Genomic DNA, 18,342 nt, shown 5'->3' on the forward strand with positions numbered 1-18,342 from the left:
AAAGATGGACCAAGAGAGAAGGATGGAGACGTGGTATTCATGACTGGTCATTACACTGCAGCATTATTCAAATAATTCAACATGTCACTAGTTAGCATGCCCCACCAAATGCCACCAAAGGAGTGATTTGCTCCTGATAAATAGACTCATTTCTGAAGCTGCTATCAAAAGAAAAAAAAAAATTGCCTGAATGCAAAAGCATCCATGGCATTTCAAGCCCTGAGCCACACTTATATTGCAAAACAGAGCTTGAACTGCTGTTTGGGCCTAGTTGAAAAGGCAATGAAGAGCTGCACAGAGTATGAGGTCAGTTTAAAAGGATTTGCCACTAATAGCATAATAACGCATAAGCAGCTTCAAACTTGCTGAAGATTTGGGTTGAGGATAGATAGTTGATGTGATGATTTTGATTTTCATAGAACTGTCTGAACAGTTACTGATGGAAGTGTAGAGCCAAGTTTCAGCTTGGTTGGTATTACCAGTATGCATGGATATGTGTCATGTAGCTCTAAAAATGTTGGTAAATCACATCAATACCAGGAAAGATTGTGCAAATGATATCTCATCCACAAAAGGTAAACTGAAAGTTCATTATCCATTCCCTGTTTGCTTTAGAATGATTTGTCACGGGAGATACATGACCAGCACACCAGACAAATAGTACTGAAAACTCATATTCAGAGCAAGCTCTTAGGCAGAAAAATCCCCTACTCACATCTACTTGGTAAATTGTTATGAATAATGAAATAGTTCAGAGGCATATAGGATCTGTTTCTGAATGAATAACTAATTAAAGAAGGAGATAAATTCACTATGAATCTTATTCCTAATGAGCTTCTTGATGAGCACTAATATTCAGATAAAAACAGCCAGACAGGGGCAAGTTAGGACACTGAGCTAATGTGTTGGGTTTTTTTTTTTGTTGTTGTTGTTTGGTTGTTTGGGTTGTTTTTTGGTTTTTTGTAGGTTTTTTTTGGTTTTTTTTTTTTTTTTTAAACTTTCTTTTTCATTGGGTGACATCAGTTTAATACTTGAGCAGAAAAAGACAGGGCAAGTAATGAAAACACCATTCCACAGAAGTCTCAATCATATCCAATTAGACTGTGTTTGCAACTTCATTTCTTTAATTTGCCTTCCCAAACCACTTTATGTGGATCAGTCTTATTAGCAGCATTCACTATTTCACATTTGTGTATGTGCTTGTATGTATTTTCACAACAAAAATTGCACTCTCATCTTCAGCTGGCAGGGTTCTTTTTTGCCAGTTATGTCATGACAGGGAGAGTGCAAAGGCAGAAGTCAGAAAAGTATTAAATAATTCATTGTATTATTTGTCTGCGTGCAGCAGCAAATAAAGAAGGAATATAGGTTCAAACGCCCCAGCTGTGGCTTAAAAGAACTAACCTTTTTCTTAGGGTAGATGCACAGCCCAAGTATGTTCTGATATGGGAAGAAAAAGAGGGTTAATCTTTCCTAGGTGGTAATTCAGTTTTCCCCTATTAAGTGCCATTTCTAGTCTACACCTAGAGGAATCAAAGATCCATCATTTATCCCTGACTGTGCCTGTGATTCTAGTAGTCACTGGCCAGTCTCTCTGCAGGAACAGAGAAGTCACCAAACCCGCACCATCCTGGGCAACAAGCATGGCGATTAATAAGATAGATGCAGGGGACTCTCTTCAGTCAATGTCAGTTCTTTCTCTTTTTCTTCTTTCAAGTATCCTATTATTCATGTAGTGTATTTATGTGGGACCACATGTATGTCTACATTCTCTGCTTAGACAGCTTATTAAGATGTCAAAATGGACAATGAAAAGTTTTACTTTCCAGTACATGGATGATTAAGGAAACTATGGCTCATATACCTACTTCCTCCTTACTCTCCACATCCTCATTATCCAGGTCTTTTTCAGCCTCTTCCTCTCCATCACTTTCATAGTCACCTGCAGAAGTAGAAAAGTAGTAGAGGCAAAGGCGTACAACCTAATATCCCTCTCAGGCCCTCCACAGAAATATGTGCAATCTCTTTATGTGTGTCACACGCCTTCAAACTACAACCCATCACAACCCTGATTAAAGCAGATCCCATTTGTTAATCTAATCTAGTATAAATGAATTTGGCACTAAATCTCCCACTTTTTAAAGCTCTGTCCTCTTGGACTTGAGCACTGCCTTTCAAAACCATGGCAAATATCACCGTGATATGGATCCAACTCATATTACAAAGCAATACAGAGATTTTCCACTTGGCTGCAATGATATTACAGGATGCTCTTAATCTATATTATCTAGATTAGGGTGTTTTACTGTTATCATCATTATAGTATTTGAGCACCTTCCATATGAAACTGAAAGCAACAGAGAAATTGCTTGTGTGTATCATGGAGTCTGCTGTTTCTCCTTTTCTGTGGAGTGGCTATCCTGCCTGTGCTTAAGTTCTGCTTTTCAGCAAGCACTCACATCTTTTACTCATGCAGCGTGACTGCTATCTGCTTTTATTTTAGAAAGGAAAAAGGATAATACTTCTTGTAATTCTTCACTGAAAAAGCTGCAGGGCAGTGTTGCCCCCACAAACAGTCATGCACAGGCACAACTCTCTCTCCTTCTGTTGTTATTGTGGAGCAATGGCATCTCCAGCCTCTGCCATGCCCACTCTGTTCCATTATTTTTTGGATAATAGAAGGACTTTTTTTTTTCTTTGCTCCTTTTAATCTTCTCTCACTTATTCTCCAAACAGAACCTCCAAGCTTCAAGAAGACCTGGAAGTAGTTTCATCTCTGCTGAGTGACACTGTAGGCCATCAGATTAATTTTAACTGTAAACCTCAGGACTAGGGTGCCAAGACTCCCTTCCCCAGATCCCACATTTAGTTCTCATATCATGCTCCTTTTCCTCCTGCTGAAGTCACCCTTCAGCCATTTACCTTCAGATCCCTCACATGGAGGTTCAGCCTTGGCATTCCCAGGAAGAGGGAAGAAATAGGAACTTCTTACTGTCACCACAGGCAGAGACTCCTTGGGGTAGCACTTTCTCAGAATCTGAGTCACAGTAGTTATGATAGGATCCAGAGTTTTGCAAGTTAAACAGTCCTAAGAACCAAAGGAGAACAATGTTAAGGATTGTCTCTTACAATTGTCCTGCCTATTACACTCAATCCCCCAGAGCAGAGACACTCTTCTGATTGGCATATGAAATCTTTATATTTATGGCTTTTTTTTGCACCCCCCCCCCCCCTTTTTTTTCTTTTCTCCTTTTTACCATTAAAGAAACATGCCTGGAACAGCAAGACCTCAAGTTCTTGCAGTCCATTTCTTACAGAAATGCAGGCTATCATGCACCTCAGGGGCCTTCCATTGATGCATGTCATTTAGAAAACAAGCTAGCTCTGCTCTAAGATGTTATAGTCAGGGTATATTGAAGGAAGGCATGATAGTAGCATAAGCTAAAATATCCTAGCTAACATAGGTACCAGTAGCACTGAAAAGATATGTTCTTTAATATGGATTAAAAAAATCCTGCAGGGAGCCCATGTATATGTTTCAGCTGCCAACACATGCCGAAATCTGTGCTTCTGCATCTTCACCACAACTATACCCAGAGCTATCATGCCAAAACTAACACAGGTAAGCTAGCACAGTTACACATTATTTCACTGTACTTAGTGTACACAATATATACTCAAAGAGAGCATTTCACTGTACTCTATATGGTTACGCATTAGGCCCAGTAGTTAGTCTGAAAGAACACTGTATATTACTTAGACATAAACTACTGAATTCCTGCTGTATCCTAAATTTTCTACTCTTATAATCCAGAGTAGGGAACAGAAGCATAAGGAGCTATGAGAGCTCAGATGTACTTTGAAGACAGAACATTTTTGTATTTTATTACCATGCTATGCAAGTGAACTCCTTGGTCTTTTGTTGCAAGGAGAGCACCGCCCCTGCCCCCCCAAAACTAAAAGCAAAGACCCCCTAGGAGATCATAGTAGGTGTGTGTCTTCAATATAACAGAGACAGGGAGTATGGATAAGCAAATTACAGCTGCTGCACAAAGGTGAAGTTGTTTAAAACTGAGAGGTGTGATGCTCAGAAAACCAAGCCTTCAGGTTTGCCCGCGTACAGCGCATCTGTACCACAGCCTCCGTCAGAGAGACTGACTAAAGTATAGTACCCTACCTAAGTTCACAAGTTGTACCGTGCCTATAAGCATGTTCTCTTTAATGGCTTGGCACTAAGACTTAGCTCATCAGAACAGGAATGCAAGTCAAACAAGCAGCATGAAAGTTCTATAAGGCAAAAGAAGAATATTACAATATGTTCTAATACCATTTAATATTTTTGCATCCCTTCAGCACAGATAAAATGGAACATCCCAGAGAGCAGAATAGATACTTTGTGACATTTTCTGAGAGCCCATAGTTAGGATTTGGGCTGGACAAAAAAGAAAAAATATTCAGCAGAACCAGGAAGATGACCAAAAAACATGACAAAGTACTTCATTATAACCAGGAACAGGAAAATGGCTGTATTGGGGTTTTTTTTAGTTGTACGGGATTTTATTGTTTTCTCATGTATGATTGAACGGCATTATAAGATTCAGTGGGATTAACCAGGATTCCTATAGGAAGGCTAGAATAATCATCTAAAGCTGACATGCTTACAAGACTCACTACAAGAATCTTAATATGTATTTCTAGATCTCTGGCTGTTAAGGAACAAGAGGGAGAGAAAAGACAATTTTGAAAGCATCTCCAAGTAAAGTTTTATTGTGGTTAGAGCAAACACCAAGGAGAACTGGTTTCTATTTCCAGTTTTTCAATTTATTCACTCTTTCGCATGGTATTTGCATGCCTTTGTTTGCTTGTTATTAAAGGAAAGATAAGAAAAGTTTTTCTACATGTGGGAACAGAATAATATTCTTGAACATTCTTACTATAATTTACTAAAACTGTTCTGTTTTTACTAGAACAGTGAACACAGGAGTATATAAATGCCTGCCTCGGGTCAGCCATCTTAATTCACTGCCAAGTGAGTTGAGATAGTCAAGAACAAGGCATGTTCATCCAGACAATGAACTTCCACACATGGAGTTATTCAATGATGCTGTTTGAAAGTCATATTTTTCTTTATAGAAAATTAGCTTACAAGTGCAAACAAGCCTTCAAACACCTTACAGGGAATTTGTGGGACTGTTTTCATTACTGTTCATAAAGTGCTCTCAGATTCCAAGATAACAGAGTTTACAGATGACTGAAAAATATTCCATTACTGTATTGGAAAAGCCTTTTTTACTGACACCTGAGAAACAGACAGGAGACTGCTTTGTATGTGTGTAAACTATCCCATTTATTTTGTGGCAAGATATTGTGAATGAGGGAAGAGAGTGAATCCTTAGCTCAGAAAACCCACGTAAAGCTAATCTGAATTCAGGGGATCTGCTTTTTAGCCTCTACACTCAATCTTTTCTTTACTGGATCTGGAATAGTCCAGATATTACAATACTTATGTGCTGTATACAAAAAAGGAGGATTCAATACGACAGTAAGGCAAAAGATAGTGACGTTAATGGATGCTACTACTGCGAAATATACAGTGGAGCATAGGATAATATTATCCTAGAGTAGACCCTAGTACAGGAAGGCTGAAGAGAAACCAGGCAAGCTTAAGAAATCAGATGGATAAGTGATACAATAGCAAAATAATGTTCCATGCACCAGTCTCTCCCAAAGCAGATACAAACCTGTTTTCCTGTCTTGGAGTAGGCAGCTCTGTCACTGCACACAAAGCCAGCCAGTTGCTACAGTGAATCATTTAACTGCCATGAAAGTCTACGCAGAGCTATGAAAAAGGAGCAAGGAAGTGCTTCCTTTTCACGAATGATTTCATTATCTAAAACTATTTTTCATTCCAAGTAGGAGCAGAACTCAAAGTATCTCTAAACTCTCCTCAAATAAAGTAGTAGTCACTTCTAATCTATGTAAGGAGACAGTCTTTGAACTACTGGCTCTTCCTGTAAAGACATAGGCTTAAGGGCTACTAAAAGCTCAGGTATTTCAGCTGTCCATCAGCCCATACAATAAGCAGCTGGAGAGGTTTCAACTGAAAACCACCTTTATAAATAGGAGTTCCACTAGAGGTTGTTAAACCCATCTTGGCAAAACTGCTTCAATCTGAATAGATTAAAAAAAAATTTTTTTAAATTAAAAAAATTTAAGCAGAACTTTTCTAGCCAGCTTTTAACACCTTTAAAATCTCATTAGCTGCTCAGAGTTTGGTCAAGGCTAATCACCACAGCCAGCAAATTCCTAAAGGCACTAAAATATTGTCTACACACACAAAGAGTCATTGCTTTCCCGAGAAGGAGCTGTTTGTCTTGCCCTGTCTCTTTCTCTCTTCCTACAGCCTGCAGTTCCTCTCAGGAGCATAAATTTCCCATTTTCTGTCTACTATGAAGATTATGAAGATTTTAGTAGCAGCAGCTGCCTCTACCTCAGGTCACAGTAAGGAAGAGCATGAGTGAGACCTTCTAGGGCTACTAGATTGCTCTTGACACCTCATGTCTTGGAGAGACACTGTAAGACTGACAATATCCCAAAGAAGTGAGGGAACATCGAGCTTTGAATTTATTGACCTTGGCAATTCCTCTTCCAAGATCTCCCTAGTAGCACACAGTAGGAAAAAAAAGCAAACTGGAGGTCCCTGAAGCTGTCATTTCCGCTCCACTTCTAACCTTTGGAAGGATTAGAGCTATCAGTGTTCACTGGAGCATTAGTGTGTCATTTCCCATTTGTTCACCCAAGGTGACCCCACGTTTGCACTTTCCATGTGGTTGCTCCCAGGCTGAGCTATCAGGAGATGTTAGCTCTGAAAGCAACATGGGCTGTAGAAGGCTCTTGAGAGGGAATGAGCTGAGATCTACCCTCAAGCAGCTGTTGCCACTCACCCTATTCAAGTTTCTGCAGACCAGGGACTTGCCATTAACAGAGGCCAAACTCCCTTTAAAGATCTGCTGGGCCTGGCCATCTCATCCCATCTGAAAAAGTGGCCAATTCCTTATGAGGACAATGAAGTAAAAAAACTCTACCAAGCTACCATCTACTACTAGTAAGAAATATCTTTCAGTCACAGGAGAATTGTTCATGACAGCGATGGGAACAGTGAAGAAGCAAATACACTGGATCATAGAATCATAGAATGTTTTGGGACGGAAGGGACCTTTAAAGGTCATCTAGTCCATTCCCCCTGCAATTGGCAGGGATGTCTTCAACTAGATCAGGTTGCTCAGAGCCCCATCTAGCCTGTCCTTGAATGTTCCCACGGATGGGGCATCTGCCACCTCTCTGGGCAACCCGTTCCAGTGTTTCATCACCCTCATCGTGAAAAATTTTTTTCTTGTGTTTAGTCTAAATCTATCCCCCTTTAGTTTAAAACCATTACCCTTTGTCCTGTTGCAGCAGGCCTTGCTAAAAAGACTATCCTCATCTTTCTTGTAGGCCCCCTTTAAGTACTGAAAGGCTGAAATAAGGTCTCCCTGCAGCCTTCTCTTCTCCATCATAAGGCAATGGATTTTCTGGAGGAGAAGGGGACAGGTTTTTCATGCTGTCTGTGATGGTGCTAGAATGAGATAATGCACTGCCCAGTGAGAACGACAATGGAAACACGCCTTGTGGAATCACATGGGTCAAGAACTGAAGGTTTCTCCATAAGTGACTTTTCCAAAGAAGCCTAAGGAAGCATGTTGGTGAGAGACTTGGAGGAAACCGTTACTCTTCTGTACCTGCCCTTTCTATACCTTACAAGGGATCCCATCCTCAGGACCATGTGATCTTTCTTGTTTCACAAGATTAAAACTGGGCCTCCTGAAAAACAGTTTATGGATGTTGCTCATTAGCAAAGGCCTGGATAAATCGACACTTTTTTGTGTAAAAGACTGGTTAGGTGGAATTATCCATCTGGATACCTGAAAGGAAACATCTCATGGAACACCTAAGCAACTCTTCTGTGGAGACAGTGCACTGTTCTTTGGGAGACGAAGTCCAAGTAGACAGAAGGATTCACAGGGGAGGAGAAAAAAACACATTTAAAAAAGCCTGAACTACAATTCCCCTGAGGCTCAGTAGGAATTAAAAATTATACTGGAACATTTCAGCTTTTCTGAAGTACTAACCATGAAAAAGTCAATACTTTTTATTTTAACGTTATATAACATATAAATGAAAAAAAGATAAATTCAGGATAAAACTATGGAATTTCCTGCACTGTGAGGCAGAACCCAGCACTAACTACCAATCCATCTCACTTAAGCACAAAAGCATCATTTACCTGTACACTTGTGAAGAGAATCTCCATACCCCGGGAACCAAGGAAAGTCTCCCTGCCCAGCTGGATGTTGGTGATGTGCTTTAGGCAGAGCAGGAGCCCCCTGCGAATATAAATGTAGTTGTTGGAGACGTCCTTGTGATGCCAGTCTTGATAGAGTCTCAGCAATCCACCCAGGTAGCCTCTGTTCACTGCCCGTCGGCTGTTAGGCTCTGAAAATGAAGAGAAAAGACTGAATTAAACTCTTTCCACTACTCACACTGTTTGACAACCACGTGGCTACTCAGTGCTCAAACTCAGACTTTAACACCTGCTCATTCTTGCTTAATGGTCTCAGCTTAAAAAAAAAAAATAAAATTTTTTGTTTTGTTTTTACACAATTTAGAATGTTGTAATTTGCTAAGCCTGAGATAGGCTCTTGGAATTGTACATGAAAAAAATGAAGCTGTCTCCCTCCTGTCTAAGTGGAAATGGTTGCTCCATAACCCTGCAGATGAACCAAACCATGGGTGGGGAAAGGGCAGAGCTCATATCTCCTTTCAAGTGCTAATAAACTTAATTCCAATTGCAGCACCATAAGAGTTCTTGAAACTAAAGAAGCTCCTGAGGAGTGAGAAAAGCTAAAGAATGATAAGATTAGTCGACAGCATGTCATACAATCTTCACATAGTGCTGTACTTCAGTCCTGAGAGAACACCTTGCTGAGAACAACAAATCCAGAAACCTTTTAGTTGTACAATCCTGTCACAGCCAGCAAAATTATGTTTAATTTCTAAATGTATTCCCACAAATACCTGTATAACAAAAGCCATGAATCAAATTATTCTGGAAACCCACAGTATTTAAAAATTAACAAAACACCAGTATGAGTAACAGCACTTTGGGCTTCTCTGCTTGTTGCTTTCTGGTTCTGAGATTTTAAAGGTGACATTCAGGTCATGTTTAAAGACTTTACAGCATGGACAAGAAAATAAACAATGTATTAAAAAAAAATAAGCTTTATAAAAATATAAGAGGAAAGCTACAATGTTTCCTTAATCATGTAGCTTCAGGATATCAGACTAAAAGGAGAAGATTATAAAACTTGTGATAAAATACAAATTCTGCCGAGTATTCCAAAACGCATCCCTTCACCCACTGCGTTCCTTGCCCTGCCTCACAGGACAAACATGAAGCCATACCAGACTCTAGGCTCCCTCCCTTCAAACCAACCCTGCCTAAACATATTTTCCTGACTGGTCCTGACATTCCTTGCTGTGACACACATTAGAAGTTGTCAGGAGCTCAGTAATCAACCAAGAGGCCAGGTAGCATACGTAAGACTGGAACTCAGCTCCCTGAATACCAATCAGCATTTGCAGCTCACAACAGATGGCTCTTGGTATGGGTTCTCCAGAGCTAGTAGGCTCCAATTCATTTCCAATTCATTAAACAAAGTGCCAGAGCCTCTCGCACCTGGAATGTTAAAGTCATCAGTGGAGATTTACAGGACAGGAGAAGCAGCTAGAGGTTAAGAGAGAGAACAGAAGGGGGTAAGATGCTGCATGAAGAAAATCAGTAACAAGGGAAGCCATGGAGAGAGTAACCAGGAGGTAGTGAGTAGGCAGCAAACCTCAGTCCAAGTGATGAAGTAGATAGAGCTATTGGAAAGGGGAGGAAGTCGCCCAAGTCTGCTCTCTGCAGTACATTAACAAACTCTTACCTGGAGAAGGGATTGGAGGGTAGCTCTGCTACCTGGTCTTGTCCTGCAATTTTCTCCACCATTGGCACCACAAAGCAGGCAACAAACAGCACCCCCAGACCAGTTTGTCTACTCATTTTAATCCTGCTCTGCACCTTCACATCGCCCACTGGTCTCACAGCTATTCCTAGTCTCCTGCAGGCCTGCAGTCCTCTAGCACTTTATCCCCTTGTTGTTAACCATCTCACACTAGCTCTGCCAGTACATCTTGTATTTCGGGGCTCAGTGGTTGTCAGCATGTAGAAGATCACCCTTCTTCTTTGACCTTCACTCTATGTTTCTTTTTTCTATTTAACTTTCTGCAAGAAAACTTTAATTGCTTGAGAATCCCTTATCAATCCCAATTATTTTATTCATGATTTCCTGTTAATCCTCAACCAGCTGTCATGTTTACTAACCTGCAGGATGACTAACCCCTTAAATCAGTCAATCTTCCTTGAGGAATTACTCAGGAAGCTCTGTAAAAGTCAATAAGTATATAAAACATGACAAGAAGAAGAGAGTCAGGCAGTGTAAGGTAGGGACAATTTGGATCAGACGCCGAGCTTCCCTGAACTGTTCAGAGGCAGATGAAATTGGACTAGATCTAGGGATTTATAGCCCCTAGCATTCAGTGCTTGAAGTCTAAGCTTTCTTTGTCAATGTCGACAGGACAAGGGAAATATTGGAAAGCACTGTGGGTAGAGCTGCTTGGGAAATTTATTTAAAAACAAGGAAAAAAAAAAAAGGATTCTCATGAAATGTGTTTGCAATGTTTTCCTCATGTCTTTCAAGACAGACTTCCATGTTTGAATCCCAGCTCCACAGGGACCAGAACATACAGCTGTCCCATGCCTCAGTTTTATCACTGGAGGAAAAGCACGGAGGAAGCCAAGCAAAATAACTTCGCTATTTGTTTCCTCTCATGTTTTCTGTAGTACTTATCACCTTTAAGATCAAAACAGTCACTTTGAAAAGTGAAGCTGAGATAGTCTGTTCTGCAAGGAGGAAATGGAAGAGGCAGGACTATAGTTCCCTCAGCACTTTGATCAGAAGCAATGACAATTATTTGCTGAAGGGGCAAAAAAAAACCCATTCATTTTGTTTCTCCTGTCTGATTTCATTGATCCTCCTCTGCTCTCCTGTGTTGTCAGTGTTTTTCTTATTTTTTTCTTCCATTTTTTCAGTTGTATAGTCAATAAAGTAGCGAATAAATGAAGGAGGAAATACGCCAAGATCTCCAGAAGGCAGAATGGAAAAAGGAGGCCTCCCCACCTGTCTGTGTCTGTTGGTCTCTCCATCTAGGGATGCACTTGCATAGGTATCTATCTATATTTTGGCACAAATAGAGATGGTGGAAATGAATCATACAGGTACAAGCAGCACTGCACAGATTTTAAGGCAGCAAGAACCCACTCCTCCTGGAGTGATTATGCATGATCTGTGTGGCAAGTGGTAAAATGTCCTATACCTTTTGACCCTTTTGCTGTTATTCTTTTGTTAGTCCCTTTCCTTCTCCCTGAACATGCCCAGCGTTCAGTGGAAGTAGAAGTTCTTCCACGCAGCTTTCAGAAGTGCTCAGGGATGGTGCTTCCTATTTTGATTTATGCTAGGTCCATCTTCCTAATCATATTATGGCATCTCTGATAGGGGAGCACTGTCTTCATTATCTTCCCCAAACCTGTCACTGGTATACTATTTTCTTTGCAAGAGTTTCAATTCTGCCTGCTGAGGCTGGGATGGGTGACAAGGGAATGCTCAATGTCGTCTTAGTTTCCCACGCTTCTAGAATTGATCCTCCACTTCTGGCTTCCAGGGCAGTGCTGCCAACCAGTGAAAGTTTAAGCACTGCAGCACAGAGTATCTGGCCTGAATAATCTGTGCAGTTAGCCAGAAGCATTTGATGTGGATTCACAGCTAATGTGTGGAAGCATCAAATGGTTAAAGATGCATCTCAATTAGCAAGGGGATCACACTACAAAGAAATCCCCAGTTTTGACAGAATTCTGATTTTGTGTTGAGGGACAAGGACAGACTCTAAAGCCAAGGTTTCATGCTAGTAGATAAAAGTCTCATGACTGTCAGTGTTTCTGTGGACACTTCTGAAGCCCTCCTCGCATTCCAGTCCCCTTTGAAGTGTCTGCCAGGAACACAGGGACCACTGGAAAACACGCAGCATATTTAATCACAAAACTGAATTACAGTCAGCCTGAAATATGATGAGCAATGCACTGCTTACCAGGCAGAACAAAGAGATATTTATCTTTCTGCCTATCTGCTTAAATCTCTTTGTTGATGCCACTCAGCTGATTCATTATGCCAAGAACATACATTGCTACAGTTTGGAGATAAGAACGCTCTGCTAAATTAACCCCATGGCCCCTAAAGGAGCGAAAGGAATAAGAAGGTCTCCAACTTCCCCACTCTGCTCTAGTGATTGCCTCTTGGGAATAAAAGATGCAAAATAACTCCTAAAGCAAAGAGAAAACAGCTATTTTATTCATTGAGAGGCCATTTTTGCTAGAGATAAGCATGAGGATTCCCAGTAGAAACAAAATGAATCATCCCCATGGAGAAACCTAGTCACCCATCAAGTGCTGGGATAAATTCAGATCCAGTGGGCTCTACAGCTCCAGCAAGAAGCTGGTATTAGCTCAGCTCTTGTTGGAAGCCAGAAGACTACTCTAATTGTGCCCTGTAAACTTCACAGAGTCCAGGCATTTATTTAACCATTTAGGATAAATGAACAACACTGGCACAAAGGTAGAGAACACAGGCAGGATTTGCTAGCAACTACAAGTGCCATGTTTTGCTCCTAGACCAGGAATCAGCCACAAGCTTAGCTTCAGGACAAGAACAGCTCATTCTTTCTACTCCAAAATATTTGTTTTAGTTTCAGGTGTTGGCCAATTCAGTGGCAGTCTTACAAACTGTATTATGACATGGTGATTCTTCTCAAATTTGCCTTTGTTACATTGTTCATATGTAAAAATAAAGAAAGAGCAAGCCAGTGCCTTCCAAAACTTTTGAACTAACCCCAGAAGGAATCTTCAAAATGTTTCCTTTTTCTCCTTTATTTTTCAGTTTCACAGCATCTTCTGGTTAGAACTCAACAGAAAGCTGGAAATCCACAAAAAATACTTTTTGCACAAAATGTCCAGCTTGATTTTTCTGACCAAAGTGGTTTGAACGAGTTCAAATAAGGATGCTAGAATTTGGAAGTCTTCCTCAAATTCAGCCATTGAATTTTCTGAAGCCAGATCATCACTGGAGGCACAAACACTGCCCATGCCAAGACAAAGGCAGTAAGCAATCGCTATCAAGGATGTCAACAGAGAATAATGCAGCTCCTCGACACTTTGGTTCAATTATACACGCCCTGAGGAGCAAAACAGTGGGAAGCTGCCATGCCCCAGGAGATGAAACCAACCTTTTTCTCTGGAGCACCAAGTTACTTTCAGTTTGAGATATATCTATGAATGAAGAGCAGTCTTGGGGAAGGGAATATAAAGGACATTAAAAAAATATTTTTTTTCCCCCCCCATGAAGTGGCTCTTCTCAAAGAGATAAACTTAAAAATATAGAATCAAGACTATTTGCATTCTGAAATTCAGGAAGAAAGGATAGACACAGAACTTGTTTTAGATGATTATGAAAGGAACTATTTGAAAAATTCAACTCTGATCACAATACCCTATAAGTTGCGATGACAGATTTGGGGCCAGACTGCTAATGGAGTTTGAATCCAGAGATGGGTAATGAAGCCTTAAACTAATTGTGAGAAATGGGTACCTGGCAAAATATTAGGCAAATCACAAACATCGTGCTGTTGGCTACAGGAACTGACATGGCTTAACCATAGGGCTATTTTGACGCAAGATCAGAGACCTACGTCAGTAGATCTGTTGCAAAGCATTATGAATTCAGACATAGAGGGTGCAGGCCTTTCAGAAACCATAATCTGCTTATGTGCTAGAACATCGCTTTCTGTTCCTCACAGAGTTACTTGCCCCTCCTTGATGCCAGCATAAAAGGAAAAGAACGACACTGATTATTTTATCCCACAAGCCACAAGACATAATCCTTATGCTTTGATGAAAAAAACCAGCATATGAAAGGTTAAAGGTTAGTTGATGGAAGATGAGGAAGAAAGAGCAGGAAGTGAGAGATGAAAGGCTGGGGGAAAAAGGGAAGGCAAGAGGATAAAGAAGACAAAAGGAGGAAAGAAAAAATATAGAAAGAGAGGGGAAAGGCCATCAGCAATAACTGCTGTTAGCACACGGAATTGTCTTGATGAAATAAGCATGATCAGGGGGTCACCACAACCTGTCTTTTTAAATTGCTCATTACAATTTTACTGGGCAAGCATTGCAACAAGGGCCCTGCCTATTTCCCTAGCCCTTTCCTTCAACATCCGCTGAGCAAATGCCTCCGAGATCAGCTCTAACTAATTTCCTTTAAGACATGCAAGCTGCTAATTCTGGGAAGTACAGATAGTCAGGAATAACAAATACAACAAAAATTAGATTAAAATAACCTGCTGATAAACAAATTACTCACCAAAAATAAATATTGGATTAAGCGCTGGTGGGAGCAGGGATCCCTATAATAACATCGCCATCATGTGGCTCGAGGTGCCAAGCAGCAGTGTCCAGTTTGGGCACTCACACTGCCTTCAGCCTCCAAACCCCTAGATATGCACTTGTCTGCATTTATATATCAGGTATCCAGTTTTTTTCCACTCCCCCAAAACTGGGAATGGTTTGCCTCTGTTGGGTTTTGTTTTGTTTTTTGGGGTTTGGTTTTGTTTGTTTTTTTTTTTTTTGGGGGGGGGGGGGGTTGGGCGGGAAGGGAGTCCACTAAAAGTAATAGAGCCCATGGCTAAGAGCAACATGGAGGCCAGCCCTCACCTTCCCCTGCTGCTCAGACAGGCTCCGGCTGGGGTATGCCCCCTCCACATCTGGGTCTCTTGCAGGCAAAGGAGATCTTAGTGATGAGCTCCCCAGGCCTTAAGACAGAACTGGAGCAAGACACAAAGACAGATGTACAGAGGAGAAGTAGAACAAAACCAAAGGAGGCTGGAAGAGTAGCAGGTGTACCCTGGGACAGAAAGAAGAAACTCCAAGCAGAATGCTGTGCCTCATCCCACCTCACCCATAGCTATCAGTATCTACCCCTCCATCCCCACCCTGGGCAGCAGTAAGCATCTAGAAATTGAAGAAAGAAGGATGGACAGGTGTAACGCTGGAAATCTTGACTGTAACATCCAAGAGAAAAGACTCCTGATGCTCTTTAGAACTTCAGCACCATTATAGATATTTACTAAGCAACAAGTTCAGCCTGTATAATAATGTAGCTCAGTCAGAGGGAGTTAACAGCATGGTGGAGAGACAAGAGATATTAAAAAAAAAAAAAAAAAACACAAAACACACAACAAAAACAAACAGCAAGGCGATGGAGGAAGGACTTGCTACAAGCTGTTTGCTATGTGCATGTGGGCATGGCAGGTGGAGGACAGTAACTGGGAGAGTAGCATGCAAAGATTGATAAAGTATTCTGGGACAATTGGAAAGAGATAAGAGGTCAGGAGTGAGAAACTGGCTGATGATCAGGCAAGAAACATCTTCTCTAACTGTAATATGAGCTTCCACTGATAAAAAGATGCAGCACTGTCGTTAGAGGGGACCTAAACTTCTATTCCACCATTATTCACCACCTCTATGACGGTCACTGATTTCTACCATGTACAGGGGAACAGCACAACCAAAGTCGCTCTCATCTTGCACTGGGCTTCCAAGCATTTCTTCCCTGATGAGGATGAAGCACAAGTTCGTAGTGTGCCATCACTTATTTCTTTGGACAATCTTGTACTTTTCCCTCTGAAACACAACAGCAACAATTTCCCAGGTACAGCTGGAGTAGTAATTTTTTCTTACACTGATGCCTTCTTTCCTGGCAGATCTTGCTTCTTGCAACTATAGAATCATAGAATCGTTAAGTGGGCATTTAGCATCAGCTTCTGTTAGGAAAAAGACAGAGGCCAAAAAGTTTCTAGGCAGCCCCTACCCCTGCAGGTGGACAAAGTCTTTAAGTAGAGCTTAAGGAAGCCTGAGGAGCTGAAGATGGATGTTTCCAAATCCATCAGGGAGACACACTGCCATCTGCCTGCTCCTTTTAAAACTACTATGTGTTTTCCCATTGTAGCTTGCTGCCAAAAGCAAGAGGGACACTTTCCCTTCAGCACAACTCCATGTATAACCATAACCCTCGTGATCACTTTGGGCTGAAGCACTTAAGGATATGACAGCCCTACAGGGAGACCCTCAAGAATGGGTGTATTCTTGTCCTGTCTGTTTTATAGCTTTCACCTCCAGCAAAACTGAATCTCACCACCATTTCCCACCAAGTGTGTTACTGCAAGTTTCCAACAAAGCTCACAATAATCAGTCCAGCAATTCAGTACTGTAGCACATTCAAGGATTCCTGCCTCCCATTTAGTTTGTATCCCATCCAAGATATGTTAAAGGGCTTCTGGGTGCTTTGCCACGTACAGTTTTATCCCTTGTTTTCATAAGCAATTTTCAAGTGCTATAGCATTCACCAGATTTCATTTTTAGCTTTCTAAGAACCCCTGCACCATTCAAAAGCACTAAAGAAATGGGCATAAATAAGTTAACCGTGACAAACAAAGCTGTCTTGATGCAATCATGAAAAAAGAATTCAGCTCTTTTCCAGCCATGGGGAATTTATCTCTGGAAGAACAGAGCCGTTTTTCATATGTCCTAACCCACACCTCCCAAAAGGCACAGCCTGCTCATTTGTATGCAGCTACCAGAGCAGTCTACTCCAGAAGCCTGGAGCTTCTCATGTCCTGAGCCCCGGGACAAGGAGAAAACTAAAAGACATTCTTGACCACTCTGCATCAGACTTCAGAAAACATCAGAAAAGACAGTTCAAGCTGACTTGTGGGCTGTGGTGCTCTATTTGATTGCACAGTGTTGGCACCATTTCCAAAGTCCCAGTTCCAGTGCCTTAAAAGAACATCAGCTGAAAACAGACCATCTGCTTTCCTAAAAATCACTTTTCCATGGAAGCAGTAGCTGGTATTGCTGCAACAATGTTCTGTTGTGAATAATAAAGGAGAAAAGGACACATAACAGCAAACTGGGAAGGGTCTCGCCAAATGAGGAAATGTCTGTCCCAAACAGTGCCTTTGTTTGCAATGGTCAACAGTACAAATGAACATGAGAACCCTAATCTGTACATCACAGTGATCAACCAGGGTGACAATGTATGAACTGCTTTGCTCAACAGACTAAATTCTCATTGGAGTTCATTTTTTGCACCTTCTGTGAAAACACCTGAAACAAACAACCAGAACGATCAGTGTTCTTCCAGTACTGGAAACCCTCTATGCACTTCCTAAAGCACAAAAAGCATAAAATGAAGAACCAACCAAGATGCCTTCACAACATAAGCTGGCTGAAAAAGAGCCACACAAGAAATTTCTAAGAGTAAAGGGCCCTAAAAACAAACAGACAAACAAATCAACCACAACAACTTACCTCAACTCCAGGAGAAAAAGGGCTGGGAGAATTCGAAGCCGAATACAATCCTTTTAAATTCCCTAGATCATCCTCAGCTTCTCCCCCCCCCCCCCCCCCCGATTTTACAACATGTGTTTACAACTGCCCAGGAGACTACATTTCACAGCTTCCCTTGGTGATTAGTCCTCCACTTCTGTATACTGTTCCATCCCTAGACCCAGAACAAGCCTCCAAGTAGAAAACTTAACCTGTAAATATCTTGGGACAACAGAACTTCACTTCCCATTCCTGGTACTTACCATAAAACAAGAGTGCAGGAGAAAAGCTCAAGCTGTCAGATGAGTTTTCAGCTCTTGCTCCACTTTTCCAGCATTCTCTGTAAATTTCTTTCTACTCTGAAGGCTAATTTTGCTTTTGTATTGCAAGCAGCTGTGCCATAGCCCCACAACCCCCTTATTAAGATCTAGTGCCCAAATCAGAAGGTCTTTCCTAGTTGCAATAATGTGACCTTTAAATCTAGGCAGCAAGGTTAATACTGAGGCATTATTTCAGAATTCATCACTTGAGCTGATGCAACTCAGAAACGATCACATTGCAGCATGCTCATTTAAGCACTGCTGCCAGGGCTAAAATTTTTTCACAAATGCATTTATTCCTAATACTATGAAAAGGAGAAGGGGGAGGGGAAGAAAAGGAGGGGAAGAAAGAGAGAGAGAAGGACAATACGCCATTGTGATTTATTGTAGAGTAGATTG

The 18,342-nt window shown here is 41.2% G+C and overlaps 1 protein-coding gene across 1 annotated transcript in view; it reads right to left on the reverse strand.

The window, feature by feature from the left end:
* AGBL1 (AGBL carboxypeptidase 1) overlaps positions 1 to 18,342 on the reverse strand; it is a gene marked incomplete at both ends in the record, with an annotated part of 295,031 nt that overhangs the window by 223,871 nt on the left and 52,818 nt on the right. The window contains 3 exons of the mRNA XM_082321219.1: positions 1,869 to 1,942; positions 2,923 to 3,088; positions 8,324 to 8,532. Of these exons, the coding sequence (XP_082177345.1) occupies positions 1,869 to 1,942; positions 2,923 to 3,088; positions 8,324 to 8,532 (449 nt within the window). The remainder of the gene's footprint in view (positions 1 to 1,868; positions 1,943 to 2,922; positions 3,089 to 8,323; positions 8,533 to 18,342) is intronic.

The sequence above is a fragment of the Platalea leucorodia genome, assembly GCF_965183815.1.
Source record: "Platalea leucorodia genome assembly, chromosome: 9".
Taxonomy (NCBI): Eukaryota; Metazoa; Chordata; class Aves; order Pelecaniformes; family Threskiornithidae; genus Platalea; species Platalea leucorodia.